We start from the raw sequence: 18,595 nt of genomic DNA, 5'->3' as shown, positions 1-18,595 counted from the left end.
AGTCGGAGAGCATATTGCCTAAGTGTTTCGGTTAACAGTGGGCAGGGGAACAGCTAAAAGCTATAATCAGTAATTGCAAAAAGGAAAAAGCACTTTAGTTCCTAGCTACTTAATCATCAATCGCTAACTGTTTGCCAGTTTCAATCCCCCCATTCCTTGGTCGTTCCTTATTCTTGAGGGATTCAGGGCGACGACCGATCTAGCTACTTCCTGCTGAATTGGGGCATAGATCCGGGTTGGAGGAATGAAACTGTTTAGCACTCATTTGGAAATATTCTCTTGTTCCCAGCTTCAGGTTGACATTTTACATTATTAGAATTTTGTACCTTACTCAACAGTTTTGGAACAACATCTAAAGGCACATTTTATAATCAAGTATCTGAGCAGAAGCATAAGGAGTATAGACAACCCAAATTTTAACAGTCCCTGAAAAATAGACCTCATCCCAGTGGGGCCTCCATCTGATCTCCAGGGTGGGGCAGACGTCCAGTCTCAGTTCCTGATAGTCTTTTGTTTTACTGGCTATGCATCAGAGATCAGAGCAATGCCCTATACCCTGATCTTTCACTTGTCGTTGATGATGGCTGTCAACATGGACTCTGTGCCTGGGGGTCATCACATTCCTAAGGAGCTCAAAAGAACAAATTATCAACTTATAGCAGCTGGGAGGGGCCATAAAATCTACAGAGCATGTCTGGGTTTGTTAATCAGAGGTCATTCAAAGTTACAATATGGTTTCTTTTCTACAATATGGCTTCCCTTATGTCAACTTTGTGTTGAGCTGGTCTCGTAAGTCCCAGTCTGAGTCTGAAAGCCCAAGAACCAGGGGCACCAGTGTCCGAGGGCAGGAGAAGATGGATGTCTCAGCCCAAGCAGACGCCCTCGGCCTTTTTGTTCTATTCAGGCCCTCAGGGGATTGGATGATGCCCACTCCCATTGGTGAAGGGATCTTCTTTGCTCAGTCTACAGATTGAAATGTTAATCTCCTCTGAGACACCTCACAGACACACCCAGAAATAATGTTTTACCAGCTATCTGGACATCCCTTGGCCCAGTCATGTTGACACATAAAATTAACAATCACAGTATGGACTTGTATATTTATTTTATACTTTGGGATGTACTATGCTATTTATTTTACTGCTAAAATTGTTTCAGCTTTGGCCATTGGGAGCTCTTTCAGATTGACTCCTGTGTGTCTTTGACATGCCCCCATCTTTTTGTATTTTGAGCTCTTCCTTACTTTCTGACACTACAAGATGCTCCAGGGTTATTTTGTATTCTCCCTGTCCTGATCTTAGAATCAGCCAGTTTTCCTTTTTGGAGAATAGTATTTAGAAGCCGAGATCCGGGCACTGGGTGTGTGTGTTGCTATTGGGATGTCATTGCTTCTAGGCCCTCTCAACAGAGAGAGAGAGCTATGTAATATATGTGTATATACTAGCCTATGTATACAGACATCCATAATTATTTCTGTATTGATCCATCTGTATATATATTAAGTGAAACGTAATAGAGACCCTTCATATTTGCTCATGTTCTTTTTTAGCCCATAGGCTAGATAAAATAACCTGCTTTTCTTCTCTTTGCAGATACCAGATATTCCTCTATTTTATATGTGCCTTCCAGAACATCTCTTGTGGTATCCACTACTTGGCTTCTGTGTTCTTGACAGTGTCCCCGCGGCATATCTGCAGGCCCCCAGGCAACATGAGTCAGGTTCTTTTCCGCAATATCTCTAGTTGGAGGTCGGAGGACATCTGGACCCTGTTTTCCACAGGACATGAAGACCGCCTTGTAGTGCAGCTACAGGATGGTGACATCTGGGAGCTCACAAAGTGTCACAGGTTCTGGAGGGATAACAAGTCGAGTTTGAACTATGATTATACTGGCCATAAGACTAGCTTTCCTTGCTCGGATGGCTACATATATGACAAAAGCAAGTGGAACAGCACCGTGGTGACCGAGTGGGATCTGGTCTGTAACCGAGAATGGTTCGCAAGGCTGATCCAGCCCATATTTATGCTTGGAGTCCTGCTGGGAGCAGTGATTTTTGGCTACCTTTCTGACAGGTAAAATGAAATATTTAGGATGGTTGCATCAGTGTAGGGTTCTGTCTGGTTTTCTTAGGAGACAGGGAATTATGTTCAAAACTTTAGTCATTTTCATACCTATTATCTAAATCCTTACCTCTTTGCTATCTGTTATTTAGGGGCACAAAATAACATAATGGTAAAAGAATGGGTTCTGAAGACAATCTGCCTGGGTTCAAGTCCTGGTTCTACCATTTATTACCTGTGGACCCTGGGCAAATTGCCTCACCTGTGTTTCAGAATCTCGTTTGTAAGCTGGTAATGAAAATAATAGCACTCACCTCAAAGGGTTATTGCACAATTAATACAGAAAAAGTACCTTGGACATACAATCATTCAATAGATACTGGTTATTATTTTGAAAATTTTTTTCTTTAAATAGACTTGCTTTTTAAGAGGTATAGCCTAGTCCTAAGCAGTGATATTTATGAAATTGTGGGTTTGTTATATCAGTCATATTTTTTAAAAATGGACATTAAAATGAATGTGTAGCTCTTAAAGCAAACTTCATCTCTGTACAGATATGGACCACACTCTAAGTACCTGTGCTAAAGCACAGCGATGAGCTTATTTGGTCCCCGTAGTTGTGAATTTTACAGGCATGTGCTGAGTACTGGGAACCTAAAGACAGCAGCTTAGGTCAGAAATCCCTGCCCTTGGGGTGTGCCAGTCCACTGCGGCTGACAAACATGTCCAAAGGAAAATTATAGGGCTTTGTTGTGGCCAGGGCCATACTAGAAGTGAAAGCAATGGAGGCAAAGATTGTGGAAGTTTAAAGGGAGGAGCGCCAGGTCTTTCTCCCAACCACCCACATCCCCTCCGGGAGGTGGCATTTGAATAATGAAATTGGAGCAGAAGTGGAGTCTAGTTATTATTGGGTGGCTGAAGTTATGTTTTAGTGTTTACAAATCTTCTTCTCCACAGCTGTCTTCCTGGGAGGTGTAGAAATTAGGTTGTCAGTGGGGAGGGGAACAAAATAGGCTTTTTTGGAACAAAGCAGAAAATCTTAGAGGTTCTTATGAATCATTGCTTTCAATTGGAGCTCACTGACTGTAAGATGGGCAGAAAATACCTAAGAAGGTGGTGGAGAGGCTCCCTCCTTGGGTCTCTTGGACTCTTCTGTGTATCTTCCTGGGTGTGCAAGACTGCAAGTTCCTGACCACGCTTTTTACATGGGCCATTTCTCAGAGTTGTTTAGGCAGCTGATAACCTTCAAAGATGCGGTAATGTCTTCTCTCTACCACAGACAAAGAGTGGGCTTGTTCACTGCTTGCCATAAGAGCAGTAGATTTCTCAAGTTCAGTGTTTTTCTTCCCTAATGCAGCCTACTACATGTGCTGCTGTCATCTGAGCCCATTGTGTTGTTCCTGTGGGACTTGGGGGCAAGGGGAGCTGACACAAATATGCTGATGCTCTGCTAGTGCTGTGCTAGTACTGTTGTTCTTGCTGTGTTGTAAGTAATGAACTCCTTTATCTCTGTCCCAGGAGTCTTGTGTCTTCTGCCAGCATCCATTAAACAGTAACAGATTAACAGATTAACTTAAAAGTAGAGTAAAACCAAATTCAAGACCCGACATTTGCCATCATCCTAGGCCTGAGGGGATTCTCATAAATTATTTTTGGAGGAAAATAGGTCGGTTGGTCAAGGCCAAAACACATGATTAAAAGGCAACATGAGAGTGAATCAGCAGAAGCAATAGGAAGCAGAAGGAGACTTCTGCACAAAGACTTCAAATACTGGAATTATCAGGCATAAGTAATAGAATAAGTGTTTACTATTTTTAAATAAATAGAAGACAAACTTGAAAATATTGATAAAAATCTGGAAATTGTATTTAAAAATGACATAAAATTGAGGAGTAACTACCTAGAACATCTAGAAACAAAAACCAAAATAAGTGAATAACAAACTTCCTGGATAGTTTTAACAACCTATTATACACAGCTAAAGAAAAAATTAGTAAAATGGATGATAGCTAAGAAAAAAATTATCAATAATAAAACTCAGAGAGACAAAGAGATGGAAAATAAGAGAGATTGAAATTCATGGAAGCAGAGAGATAAGGTCTGAAACATATTTAATACTAGAAGCCAACCAGTGGAATTTACTACGTTAACAAGTTAGAGGACAAAATTTGTATTATCGACTCAATAAATAAAAGAAAAGCATTTGATACATTTCAAAATCCATTCATGATAAAAACTAAAAATGTCCTTAATTTGATAATGAGTATCTGCAAAAAGATATACTATAAATATGTTAATTACAAAATGTTAGAAGCTTTTCCTTTGAGATCCAGAACGACAAGGATGTGTGAAACACCCCTTCTGTTGGCAATCTACTAGAGAGTTTAGGCAGTGCTATAAAGCAAAAGAGAGAGAGAAGAAGAGAAAGAGGAGGAGAGGGAGGAAGAAAGGCATAAGGGGAAAGAAGGAAGAAAAAAAAGTGATTATTTGCAGCCAGTACATTTCTGTATGAAGAAAATCCTGCAGATGAATTATTACAATTAACGAGCATTTAGGGAGTTTGCTGGATATATTATCAATATATGTAAATGAGTTATGTTTCTACATACCAGTAACAAATGTAAAAGTTTTTAAATGCTATTACAAAAGCCTAAAAATATAAAATATATATGGATAAATCTAACAAAAAGTGTGTAAACCCCCTATGGAGAAAATGACAAACTTCAGGAATCAAATCATTAAGGTATAACAGATATATTGTTAGAGAACAGATTGATGGTCCCTTAGAAGATCCTGAAACAGACTAGTGCATTCATAGACGTAACTAGGGGACCAAGAAGGCATGGCACATCAGCAGGAAAAAGATCAATAAGTGATGTTGGGATAACTGTCTAGCCATATAGAAGAAAACACAATTGGAGTCCCTTCTTCACACCTTACAGTGCAAAAATCAGTTCCAGAAGGGTTACAGGTGTGTATATGAAAAACAAAACTATATAACTTTATGGAGATAAGGAGAATATTTTCAGAACCTAATGGAAGGACATTTTTTTTAAGACATAAAAAGCACTATGAAGGAAAAGATGGATAAATTTGACTTCATTCAAATAATTTATGTCCATCAAAGACACCATTAAGAGAAGAAAGACACAAGCCAGAGACAAAGAGGGAGAAAATATTTGCTTTACATATAACTAAAGGATTAGGATCTAGAATAGTCAAAGGATTTTTATATCAATAGGAGAAAGATAGAGAACCTAATAGAAAAATGAGAAAAGTTTTGAAGTCACTTCATAAAAAAAAAAAATCTAAATGGCTAATGAAAAGATGAAAAGGGTGTTGATGATGTATAATCATACCATTTATTTGTGACCAGTTGTCGAAAGTAAGAAGTCTTGTAATACTAAGAGTTGGTGAGAATATGGAGTACTAGGATCTCTCAGCCTGCTGGTGTGAATGCACATTGAGAATGCAAATCAGGAAAACTTTGAAGAGCAGTTTAGCATTATACAGAGAAGTTGGTGATGTATACAGCCCACGTGTTCTAGGGCATGTGCCCTGGAGATGTTCTGGCACGTGTCCACATGGGTACATGCATAAGAATATTCCTACAGCACTGTTCCTAACGGCCTGGGATTGTGAACAATTCAAACATCCTTCAGCCATGCCATAGACACGTATATTGCAGTATCTTCTTGCAGTGGGATATGTGGCTGTGAGATAAACGAACCGTAGCTACACAAAACAACAGAGATGAGGGGTCAGCCCCGTGGCTGAGTGGTTAAGTTTGTGCGCTCCGCTTCTTGTGGCCCAGGGTTTCTCTGGTTTGGATCCCGGGTGTGGACATGGCACTGCTCATCAGGCCACGTTGAGGTGGCGTCCCACGTGCCACAACTAGAAGGATCTACAACTAAAAATACACAACTATGTGCTGGGGGCGGGGAGGTTGGATAGAAAAAAATGCAGAAAAAAAAAAGAAGAAGATTGGCAATAGTTGTTAGCTCAGGTGCCAATCTTTAAAAAGGAAAAAAAAAAGATTAAAAAAAAAAAAGAGATGAATCTCCAAAAATAATGTTGAGTGCGAGAAGCAAGTCATAAAATAGTACATATGGTACTGTTCCACTCTAGAAGGTTTAAAAACTTGCAAAAGTAACCTATGTTGTTTAGGGTTGCTTATAAAAGTGGTAAAATGGAATGAAAACCAAGGAATTGATTATTGCCAAAATTAGGATAATGATTCCTCCTAGAAGTGGGCAGGGGGTTGAAATCACAAAGGGAAGTGAGAGATGCTATTGGGAGGCTGGCAATGCTCTCTTTCTTACTTTGGGTTGTGATTGCATAGGTGTTTGATTCTTTATTATTCTCTAAATTACATATATATTTTTTATATATTCTTACTTATGTATGATATATTGTAATAAAAAAGCAAAAGAAATAAGATCTGATTCCATCCTCATGGAGCTAACAGTAGAGGAGACAAACTTCTAAACAGATAATTTCAATGAAGTGTGGTAAATGCTCTTAAAGTAGTAACTACTCACATTTATGTTACTCACATTAGCTCAGGGCTAATCTTCCTCAAGCAAAAAAAGAGGAGGGTTGGCAATGGATGTTAGATCAGGTTGGCTTTCCAAGGGGAAGGAGCAACTTTGTGTCAGGAGAGAGCCTGGTACGTTCCAGGAATGGTTGGGAGGTCAGTTTGGAAGAAGCATGGGATGGATAAAGGAAACGACAAGAGACAGAACCATGACCAGGATTGTTTTATTTCTAGGAAGGGGCAGGGGGTGTGATGGGGTGACGTTGGGAAGATTGGTTGGGGGCCTATTGGGAGGAATGATGTAAGAAATGATGAAGGCTTGAATGAAAACAGGAGAAGCAGAGAGGGAAAGATGGATACATATTTGGGAGGCATTTTTAAACCAACATAATTTGGTGACCAATATGTAGGAAGGAGAGGAGTCGGGGAGGAACGCATTAAGGTTTGGGAGCCTGGAGGGCAGCTGATGTTATTGACCAACTCAGGAAATCCTAGGGAGAAAGCTGCTTTAGAAGAGCAGGAAACGTGTTTGCATGTTTTCCAACGAGCATGTACTCTCCCTAAATTAAGAAAAAAGGGAAAATCAAAATCAATACCAACTATAACAACAACAAAAGATGGCAGCTCTGCAGGGCATCCAAGTGGAGAAGAGCAGCCAGGCCCTAAGGCAAGCAGGCAGTTAATAGCACATATTGAGGAATCAGAGCCAGGGGAGTAGATGACATCACAGGGCAGAAAGTGTGTGGAAGAAGACTTTAGGAGATGCCAGCATTGAGGCAGGTGGCCCATCGGGGAGAAGCGAGCCAGACCTGGAGGGTGCTGTGTTGCAGGCCGAGGGAGAGCAGGGCGCCGAGGAGCAGGCAAGGTCAGTGACACTAGAGAAGACAGGCAGAAAAGGACCCAGAGAGGCAACCTGGAAGTCCCCGGGGCCCCTACAGCGATCTCAGAAAAGTCAAGTGCAGCCTGGTCTCGGTCATTGGCTGAGGAAATGTAGGAGCTGGGGAAGTAGTTCTTCCCTTCTGATGAGTCTGTCAGTGGAGGAAATGCAAGATGCAAGGCGGCTAAAGGAGCGATGGGATCCAGAGAAGGTTCTTGTCTTTGGTTGGAAGAGACTTAAACTGAAAGGAAAGAGTCAGAGGAGTGGGAAAGATAGATGAAAAAAAAGTAATTAGTAGAATAAGGTCTCAGAGGAGGTAGGAAAAGGTGTGATCCAATCCAAAGCTTGCAAAGCTTTTTTCTCCAAAGACCATTTAGAAAAAGGTAGGTATTTCTAGAGAGGAGGGAAGAAGAGCAGGCTGATGCAGACGCAGGTTGTGTTGACAAGTGGGCAGGGCAGGAAGTTGTGGGGCTGTTTCTTTCATGGTCTCTGTTCCCTGCAGGAGGTGACTGCTTATCTGCTGAGTGAAGACATTGGGGGTGCTAGAAAGGGTTGATCAGGATGCATAAAAAATAGTTTTAAATGGCATTCAGGGCTCAAATGAGATGGGAAACATTCATGTGTAGGGCCAACAATCCTGTGTGGGAGCAGAGAAGGCTGAAGGTGTGACTATGACAGTTTCTTTTTTGCTTGCATGTCCTCCGCTATACCAGGCAAACCTGTTGCTTGGCATCTCAGGACTATGTTCTTTTGCCTTAAAACTATCTGTCAGGGACAACTCGTGGGGAGAAAATATTTACAAATCATATATCTAATAAGAGTCTAGTATCCAGAATATATAAAGAACTCTTATAACTCAACAATGAAAAATCCTGTTTAAAAATGGGCAAAGGATTTGGATAGATATTTCTCTAAAGGGTATATGCAAATGGCCAATAAGCACACATAAAAATGTTCAACATCATTAATCATTAGGGAAATGTAAATCAAAACCACAATGAGACACTCCTGCACACTCACTAGGAGGGCTATAATAAAAAAGACAAACGATAACAAGTGTTGTGGAGGATGTGGAGAAATTGGTACCCTCCTACGTTGCTGGTGGGATTGTAAAAATGGGGCAGCCACCTTGGAAAACAGTTTGGCACTTCCTCAAAAAGTTCAACATAGAGTTATCATATGAGCCAACAACTCCACTTCTCTGTATATACCCAAGAGACTTGAAAACATAAGTTCGCCCAAAATCTTGCTCATGAATGTTCTTGGTGGTAGTATTCCTAATAGCCAAAAAGTGGAAACAATCCAAATATCCATGAACTGATGAGTAGATAAACAAAATGTGGTATATCCATACAATGGAATGTTATTTAGTCATAAAAAGTACTGAAGTACTGATACAGGCTGCAATGTGGATGAACCTTGAAAGCATAGTGCTTAGTAGAAGAAGCCAGACACACAGGTCATATATTGGGCAACTCCGTTTATATGAAATGCCCGTAATAGGCAACTCTGTAGAGACAAAAACAGAGATCAGTGGTTGTCAGGGGCTGGAGGGAGCAGAGAATAAGGAATGATGGCTCCTGGGCCAGAGTTTCTTTTTGGATGGATGAAAACGTCCCGGAATTGGATAGTGATGAGGATTGCACAACTCTGAACATACTAAAATTGTATACTTTAAAAGGGTGAATTTTACTGCATATGAATCATATCTCAATTTTTAAAAATCTGTCAAGAATATAATTTGTTTGCTTTTTAGACAAAGAAATGCCCCCCTCAATTATACAGGGCACGTGAGCACCTTGTTCTAGACACAGAATGTAGCCAGACCTCTGTTTGCAGACGAGCTTAGTAGGCAGAGCCAGCCCAACAGGGAAGATGACCCAACAGGTCAGAGAATGGAAGTCTTGGGAGGAAAAGGACAAATCTCCCTCCTCCTCCCTCTAATCCCAGGTTAGGAGGTCCTCCGGGGGTCACCCAGAGTCATCAGGTATGTATATTAGCCATTAGGTAGAGGCCCCTCTGGAAAAACTGGCCTCTTGAAGAACTCGTGTTAACTCATGATTTGCTGAAAGTAAATGCAATACACAGCTATGAAAAATATAGGTAACACTCATCTTTCCTGAACTGGAGTGGATGTTTGAACTATTTCAAGCGTACCTTGCTTCTTCCACTGCGTGATTCTTATTTCTCAGGATCGGCAGACGCCTTGTGCTGTGGTCCACAAGCCTTGGCATGATTTTCTTTGGTGTCGCAGCGGGATTCACATTCGATTATTACAGCTTCATGGCCGCACGCTTTCTTCTTGCTATGGTGAGTCTTGTGAGGTTTTTTTTTTTTTTTCCTCTTTAATTCTACTGCAGTATTTTCACATTAAACGTTAACTGGTTAGTTTTGCTCATTTGGAATCCAGTGAGAGAGCACAAGGACTAATCCTTGTTCATGCCACTGCAGAAATCTTTCTGTGGAATATTAATGCTCTGGGTTTAGAATGGAATTCATTAAAATGAACAATTGTTGCTTCCTAGGCAGAAACTTTTTGTTTGACTCTGTGCCTGGCACATGATCCACATTCCACAATTACTAAGGCATTATTTCATATCTGAGCAACTATATTGGTCTAGTCAGGCCCTGTATGCATGAGCCAGGAAGATGGTGAAGGTGTATGGTTGAGAGAGTCATTTGTATACTGTGCAGTAAGAAGGACAACAAGAAAGGATCAGGCCTTTGTGTTATGAGGAAAGGGGAGTCTGGTGGAAAGTGCATTAATGTGAATACCAGCTTTGTCTTATGTGGGCTTCTTAGCCGTGTGACCTTGGGCAAACACATTATCTTTTTTGAGCCTTAGTTTCTAAGCTGTGAACTGTAGAAAATAATACCTACTTCACTGGGTCATTATCAGGATTCAGTGAGACTAAAGTAAACATCCGTGGTACAGCACCTGGCACTCCTTATAATGGTGACGATTATTGGAAGTGGACCAGTGAGTGAGGAAGCTGTTTCCACACCTGTGAGGCTTCCAGACAGCTTCCAAACTACCAAACACCAGCAGCAGTGATTCTGTTTGGAGGTCACTGATCAAGGATAATGGAGGGAAGTTTTTATCTTTGGGAAGAACTTGGGATCTTGCTGAATGCAGAGCAGGGCATGCCTCCCTTCTCACCAGGATGGATGATCCAAGGGTCTGGAGAGAAGCCAAGGACTTCAGTCTTAGAAGAGGTCCCCGCATCCACACAGAGCAAGGTGGTGTGTTCAGTCTTGGAGTCTTCATTGATGGCTGGAAAGGGTTCCTGGGAGGCCACACAGACAGACGGCCAAGGATAGGGAGGATGCATAAAAAAAAAAAAAATTAGCAGAATTGAATGTGTTGCCCTTTAAAATAAAACTAAATAAATATATATATATATTTAGTAAATATATATATGTAGTAGAGTTTTTACCACAAAAGATAACAACCAGCAGTTCTGTATCCTCTGAAGACAGAGTGAGAGAAAATAGCTGTGTAACTGCAGAGTGAGATTTGATATGAGACCTTCTGATGGGAAAGACGGTTCAGCAGAGGTACAGGTATTGAGAGAGTATGCAGGTCCTCTTTGGGAAGACTTCAGAGGATAATTCTGAAAATATCTGTTTCAGTCTTGCAAAATACCAATGTATCAATTTCCAGAGCTGAGAAAATGAGATAGCCCCCCGTAGACTACATCTGTAAAATGTGGCTCTTTCCTTTGATTTTCATGGGCAATGTATTTATGGTAGGATTCTGAGTAGGGGAGATGCAGGCAGATTCATTCACTCAACACGTTTACTGATCTGCCTACAGAGTGTCATGCTAAGTAAACCAGACCAGGCTGTTTCAGTAACCCTACAGTGTAGTGGGAAGGCAAGACATTGATGGGCCATCTTCAAAAATACATACAATGTTGACAGTGGAAGAGTAACAGTGCAGAGGGGGTCCCATGGTGGGAGGAGAGGTGGAGTGTCTGGGAGTCAGGGGCTGCTTAGTCCTGAGGGATGGGTAAGAGAAGAACATTCCGGGCAGAGGGAGCAGTAAGTAAGAAGGCCCTAAGACGGGAAGGAATTGAAGGTCCAGATGTCTGGAGAATAGAGAGGAGGTGAAATACATTGATGAGGCTGAAGGGGCGGGGGTATTAAGCAGGGCCTTGTAGGATAATAAAGAGTTTGGTTGATTTCCTGGAGGCAATGGGAATCACTGAAGGGGTTCGGGGGGTTAAGTGGTCATTCTGGCTGCTCTGTTGGGGTGGGGTCAGGATAGATGTGAGGAAGAGAGTGTTATGAGTAGAGGTGACAGATGTCAATGGATTCAAGGAGTCTTTTGGAATTATTTAGGCAGTTGCGTATGGATTGTCTGAACCCAGTGACAGAAGTAACCAATAGGAGGTGGGAGTGGACTCAGAAGGAATTAGCTTTGAGAAAACATGTTGAGAACTGATGTTACTCTTTACTTAAGGGGGAAATTTGTAGTATTTGAAGGTTATCACAATCTTTCTTTCTTTGCTGTAACAGCAGCAAACATTTACCAAACAATTAGATTCTTGCACACAGGAGTCCTCATTATCAGTGTTCGGGATCTGAGTCTTGCAATTACAGGTTTGCGTGAGGAAATAAAAGCTGTTGTCACGAAAATATTAAACTGACCATTAACACAATAGTCTCCATCAGGCACCTCCTTGCTTTCTTACTCCCAGTGTCAATCCTCTCTCATCACACGAAGTCCCTTGTAGGCTAGCCTATTTGTGACTCTCTGATCCAAGGTGAAATTGCAGGTCTTACAAAAGGTGCTTGATTACAAAAAGTCTTTGAAAGCAATGGAGAAAACTGCGAATGCTACCCACATCCCTTGACCGATTGGGATCTGGCAGAACTAGACTAGTTAACTTTTGAAGAAATTAACATCCACCGGGATGATGACATGATGAACCTTCGGAAGAGCATGATTTCAATATCGAAGGACTGAGAGAGGCCTTTGGGGAAAACAGTGGTGCCCTAGAATAATTTTGCAAAAATTAAGTTTATGATTTGTGTTATAAAAGTCAAATGTGAAATAATTTTGGAGGAAAAATTCTAATCCCTTCACCCCCAAAGAAAATCCATCATTTGATTCATTCTTTGTTTATTCCAAGAATGACCACATATTGTTATTATGATCCAAATTTTGTTAAGTTAAAGCTAGGCTTATTTTCAAAATAAAGGGTTTTTCCCCCAGTTTTTGCATTGTGGTAAAATACACATAACATAAAATTTACCCTCTTAACCATTTTTAATGTACACTTCAGTGGTATTAAGTACACTCACATTGTGGTGCAGCCATCACCACCATTCATCTCCAGAACTCTTCGTCTTGCAAAACTGAGACCCTGTATCTATTAAACAGTAACTCCACATTCCCTCTTGCCCTCAGCCCCTAGCAGCTACCGTCTACTTTCTGTCTCTATGATTTTGGCCACCTCTGGATACCACATGTAAGTGGAATCAGACAATATTTGTCTTTTTGTGATTGACTTATTTCAGTTAGCATAAAGTCCCCAAAGTTCATTCGTGTTGTGGCATGTGTCAGAATAGCCTTCCTTTTTCAGGCTGAGTAACAAGTCTGCTGTGTATATATACCACATTTGCTTATCTGTTTGTCTGTTGACACATGCTTGGATTCCTTCCACATTTTAGCCATTGTTAATAATACTGTTATAAACATGGGTGTACAAATATCTCTTTGAGACCTCGCTTTCAATTCTTTTGGGTATATACCCAAAGTGGGATGGCTGCATCATATGGTAGTTCTATTTTTTAATTTTTTGAGAAATCCTCATACCGTTTTCCATAGCAGCTGCACCATTTTACATTCCCGTCAACAGTGCACAAGCTTTCTAATTTCTCCACATCCTTGGCCACACTTGTTATTTTTCTGGAGATTTTTTTGCTAGTAGCCATTCTAATGGCTATGAGGTGCTATCTCATTGTGGTTTTGACTGCATTTCCCTAATAATTAGTGACATTGCACATCGTTTCATGTGCTTATTAGCCATTAGTATATCTTCTTTGAAGAAATCCACATCCTTTGCTCATTTTTGAATTGGATTGTTTGTTTGTTGTTGAGTTTTAGGAGTTCACCATATATTCTGGATATTAATCTCTTATCAGATATGTGACTTCCCTCTGATGATAGAGTCCTTTGATGCACAGAAGTTTTTAATTTTCATGAAATACAATATGTCTATTTTTTCTTTGTCTGTCAAAATAAAGTTTTGATCAAATCTTTTTTCTTCCTGCTTTTTTTGTCCCCATTTATTTTTGTTCATAATTTTTTATGCTCATGTTTTTACCATAAGTTTTTTGTCCCCATTTAACAATTTAGGATTTAATAATAAGGACTGCTTGCATGTAGATTAATTGATATGCACATTTACAAGGAACTGAGAAATAAATTCACACTATAAGGGAACATTTAAATGAAACAAAAGGCAATGTCTAGCATTATATCATATATAACCGCTCATTTGGGTTGAAGAAGGTAGAGGAAGAATGAAAGGACCCATTTAAAAAAAAAAGATGAATTGGATTAAATGCCATTTTATAAATGTGATATAGGTTTCAGAGAACAATTGTGTCATTTTCTTTCCTGCCTGTGTGTAATTTGCAGAGAGATCAGACTCCCCGGTCGTTGTAAATGTGACCCTAAGTCTGGAGCACCCTCCCCCCTCTGTTTTTCAGGCTGCAGGTGGCTATCTCGTGGTGGTGTTTGTCTACGTGACAGAATTTATTGGCCTGAAATCTCGGACGTGGGCATCCATCCATATGCATTCCTTTTTTGCAATTGGAGCGATGGTAGTGGCTTTGACGGGCTACTTGGTCAGGACCTGGTGGATCTATCAGATAGTCCTCTCCACAATGACTGTCCCCTTTGTCCTGTGCTGTTGGATGCTCCCGGAGACACTTTTCTGGCTTGTCTCAGAGGGAAGATATGAAGAAGCACAACAGGTAGTTGATACGATCGCCAAGTGGAATGGGACCAGCTCCTGTAAACTGGCGGAACTTTTATCACTGGATCTAAATGGTCCTGTTGGTAACAAGCCCACTGAAGTTAAGAAGCACAACCTACTAGATCTGTTTTATGACTGGAATATTGGAACAAGGACTCTTACTCTCTGGCTGATTTGGTTCACGGGGTCTTTGGGATTCTACTCCTTCTCCTTGAATTCTGTTAATTTAGGAGGCAATGAATATTTAAACCTCTTCCTCATGGGTAAGTAGTTACGTTGTATTTAAGTGTGGCATTGAAGTAAGTTCCTACTGTGTTTTTATTGTCTTTTTTCTACCAGGAACAATACTATCAACTCTATTATTATGATCTCTTTTAAGTGTTGTTATATTGTAACATACATATATTTAATTTTCAAAAGGTGCTAACCGTCAGAAGAGTTTGGTCTCTCCTTTTTCTGCCTCTTCTCCTTACTTGCTTCCTTCCTTTAAGCCCACCCCCACCTCAGAACTCTCTTTTAGGGGTAACTCCCATGTTTGGCTGTAGCCTTTCAGCTCTCTTTCTGTGCATTTCCATACATTTGTGCAGATAAAGGTTTTCTATTTTAACATAAATGAGATCATTCACAGCATATTGTTCTTCGTAAGTTGCTTTCCTTTTAAAATTTAATATGTCTTGGAGATGTTCTGATATCTTCCTACCTTCAAATGTCCTTAATGCAGCAATTTTAGCCAGCAAAATAACTTAAATCCTGCAACTGTAATTTGCATTGTCATGATTCTCTCATTTTAGTAGCAGGTTAAAATGGCTTTAGATATTGCTTGGAGAGCCTGAGACATGACTCCCAGAGAAAACCAAATTCACGCCAAACCTGAGAGAAATGTTAGAAATCTGCGTTTGCCCATCTAGTCTTAACTCCTGGTTATTTCCATGTAGGCTGTCTGTATTTGATATTATTCTCAGAAAATCTTGCTTTAAACTTTTTACAGAGGCTGGCCTGGTGGTGTAGCAGTTAAGTACACACACTCTGCTTAGGTGGCTCAGGGTTCGCCGGTTCAGATCCCAGGCGTGGACCTACACACTGCTTATCAAGCCATGCTGTGGCAGGCATCTCACATATAAAATAGAGAAAGATGGGCACAGATGTTAGCTCAGGGCCCGTCTTCCTCAGCAAAAAGAGAAGGATTGGCAGCAGATGTTAGCTCAGGGCTAATCTTGCTCAAAAATAAAATAAAATAAATAAAATATTTATACATGGATATTATATCTTCTCATTAAAGTGCTTTGATGACACATCTGTTTTTGTTTATTATAGCACAGCAGGAATTAGCAGAGAAATCATTTTAAGAAAAGAACTTCTTTTTGGGCAAACCAACAAGTTTGTAGAAGGAGCCCATCTTGACTTCAAACCCATTCTGTATGTCACTTTGAGAAATGATGCAGTATTCTTAGCGCAGCGTATGGTGGGAGAGTCAAGTGGGGTGGGGTATGGGAAAGCTTAGGAAAGCTGGAGTTTTAGATCTTTATGATATAGTTTCTTAGTTTTGATATAAATTCTCAAGAAGCTGGGCAATCTCATAAATATAAAAATGTTTCCAAGACAAAGATCCATGCTTTTATATTCTCTACTGTCTTGGATTTTCCATGTCATTACCCTTCCCAGTAATCCTCTTGCTGACAGGTACTTCTAGTCAATACTGCTATGCTGTGAAATTTTTGAACAAGTTTTCATCTCCTGAGATGGCTTGGGGCTAGTGGGAATTTTGGCTCTGGTTTTGTGCTGCTTGCAAGTGACAAATGCTTCAGGAGCTTCAAGACACACCGTTGGGGTTACGTGGCGATGGGAGCAGAATGGGGTCTGAGCAATTAGAGAGATCATATATTATAAAGTGAAGAAAGAAATGGCACATTGTCCTAATCCCAGAAGGGTTGGGCCTCATAGCTTGCATCTTTTCTATCCCAGACATAGTCAAGCCAAAAATTAGATGTAGTTTTGGTATCCTGAAGCAACAACTCAAGAAACACCAGTGTCGTATACTTTAAATGTCTCTTCCGCTGTTTCACAGTTCCTGCCCAGCCTTGCTAGACTCCGGCAAGTTGGTTGGTGGCCCTGCACACAGTCCTGTACAGAGGAGAGCCCTGGGTCAGACATGGACGGAGGCTGCAGGAAAGAGGCCTTGGCTCCCGAAGACCTCTTGTCCAGTCCCTGAGCTGTCCCTTACTCATTTGGCTCAAATCATTTCATTTTAGTTGTAAAGTGGGGATAATAATCCAGGTCCACTCGCATGAGGCTCTTTTGATGATCATTGTCTTAGTTGATCTTGAAAAGTGCTTGATAAACTCTTAAAAAAAAAGAGTAGAGTAATAGATGCACGTACTGTCCTGGCCCACAAGCGTGGACCTTACAGCAGGGTCCGGAGTTGTTTATTTTTCATGTTAATGAGAGGGAGAGAGACTATCTCTCCAACTGGGCTCCGAATGTCCTTTTTTGCCTTTGCCTGAGCCAGTTTTTATCTAAGTGGCTGCAACGGAGTTTAATTTCTGATGTCCTGCTAAGAAGGTTCACTCAGAAAATATGCGTGCACCCCTATGACGTGCTGCAGAAGCTGTGGGAGACGTGTCCACCCAGACCTGCCTCTCCAGGTGCTTGTAACTTTCCGTGGTTGAGTGGAGGAAAGCACATCCCTCCTAAAAGGCAGTGGGGCATCACGTCCTGAGGTTAGGCGAGCTGCAGAGGAAGGAAACAACAGAACTTTGCATGCTGTGGGAGATCTGGGCTGGTAAACAGTGACATTTTCCCAAAGGAGATTGTTGAGTTTGCTCGGTTTTGCTGAGAGATCTTCTTGCGTGCTCCCTGTTTCATTCTGGCTGATAGATAGAAAGCTTTTTTGCTCTGGACCTAAGATTCAAACTTTGCTTCTTCAAGGGAAGGGCTTTTAGGTCAATTATGCACTTAATGGATTCAACTCTTTATTTTTTTGGTGCAGGGGAGGAAAAAGAGGTCCAAGACAAAGTCCCTGTTCCTCAGGGGATTCATGTTAGATTTTACTTGTTTATTTATTTTTTGCTGAGGAAGGTTTGCCCTGAGCTAAAATCTGTTGCCAATCTTCCTCTTTTTTTTTTCTGTTTGAGGAAGATTGGCTCTGAGCTAACATCTGTGCCAGTCTTCCTCTGTTTTGTATGTGGATGGCTGCTGACGAGTGGTGTAGGTCCACACCCGGGATCCAAACCTACGAACCCAGGCCACCGAAGCAGAGTGTGCTGAACTTAACCACTATGCCACTGGGCCAGCCCCTCATATCACATTTTGAAATGTTTACTTTTAGGTTTAAAATCCATCAAGCAATTATCATTAGCTTATGGACCTAGCCGACACTGAGTTTTCTACTTTAGCTTCTAAGTTTGAAGTTGCTGATAGAAAAATTTCCCTCTAGTTCTGCCAAGCACAAGAAACCAAAGATCAGAAATTACCAATGTTGTCTATTAATTTACTTATTTATCCATTCAACAGGCTGGTCCTCCAGACACCATGCCGTGCGTGTCCTGGGGAGCTTCCAGCCTAGTAGGGGATGAGATCCCTAAGACAGGGGATAAGCACTAGGTGAATTATGTGAACGTTACTGCATTTCACAGTTTAAAAGTGGTAGGGCTTCCTGCCTCTCAGGCAGTCAGTCATTGGATGGTGCTTAGAGGCCCCTGGGAGCTGGGAGAGGGTGGATCATTCCTTTTGGATAGGGGGTTAGAAGGCAGGCTTCCTTCGTACAGCTGGATGCCATGGCTAATACACGGCTCTTTGGCTCAATGACAGGCGCAGTGGAAATTCCTGCCTACGTGTTTGTGTGCGTGGGGATGAACAGTTTTGGGAGAAGAAACATTCTGGCCTTCTCCCTTATCTCAACTGCACTGATCTGTGGCGTGATTATGGTGATCCCCAACGTGAGTTATTTTATGTTTATTTAGGGACTACGATAATTTGATGGGAGAATTTTTAGTCTATTACGGTAAGTATGAAGATCAATTCAGACATATGGACAGAGTATATACCTAATATTTAAAAATATGTTTTCTTTGAAAAATCATACTTTCTCTGTTATTTAAGTAGTACATGTTTACTGTAGAAAATTTAAGGA

The 18,595-nt window shown here is 41.0% G+C and overlaps 1 protein-coding gene across 2 annotated transcripts in view; it reads left to right on the top strand.

Annotated features, from left to right (window-relative positions):
* The window catches only part of SLC22A16 (solute carrier family 22 member 16), an 88,797-nt gene that overhangs the window by 53,249 nt on the left and 16,953 nt on the right, over positions 1 to 18,595 (top strand). For both annotated transcript variants that reach the window (XM_070496224.1, XM_014866207.3), the window contains 4 exons: positions 1,593 to 2,072; positions 9,667 to 9,784; positions 14,198 to 14,729; positions 18,274 to 18,401. In XM_070496224.1, the coding sequence (XP_070352325.1) occupies positions 1,593 to 2,072; positions 9,667 to 9,784; positions 14,198 to 14,729; positions 18,274 to 18,401 (1,258 nt within the window). The remainder of the gene's footprint in view (positions 1 to 1,592; positions 2,073 to 9,666; positions 9,785 to 14,197; positions 14,730 to 18,273; positions 18,402 to 18,595) is intronic.

The sequence above is a fragment of the Equus asinus genome, chromosome 24 (genome assembly GCF_041296235.1).
Source record: "Equus asinus isolate D_3611 breed Donkey chromosome 24, EquAss-T2T_v2, whole genome shotgun sequence".
Classification (NCBI taxonomy): Eukaryota; Metazoa; Chordata; class Mammalia; order Perissodactyla; family Equidae; genus Equus; species Equus asinus.
The sequence above is the reverse complement of the archived record's forward strand: the minus strand, read 5'-3'. Positions and strand labels throughout refer to the sequence as shown.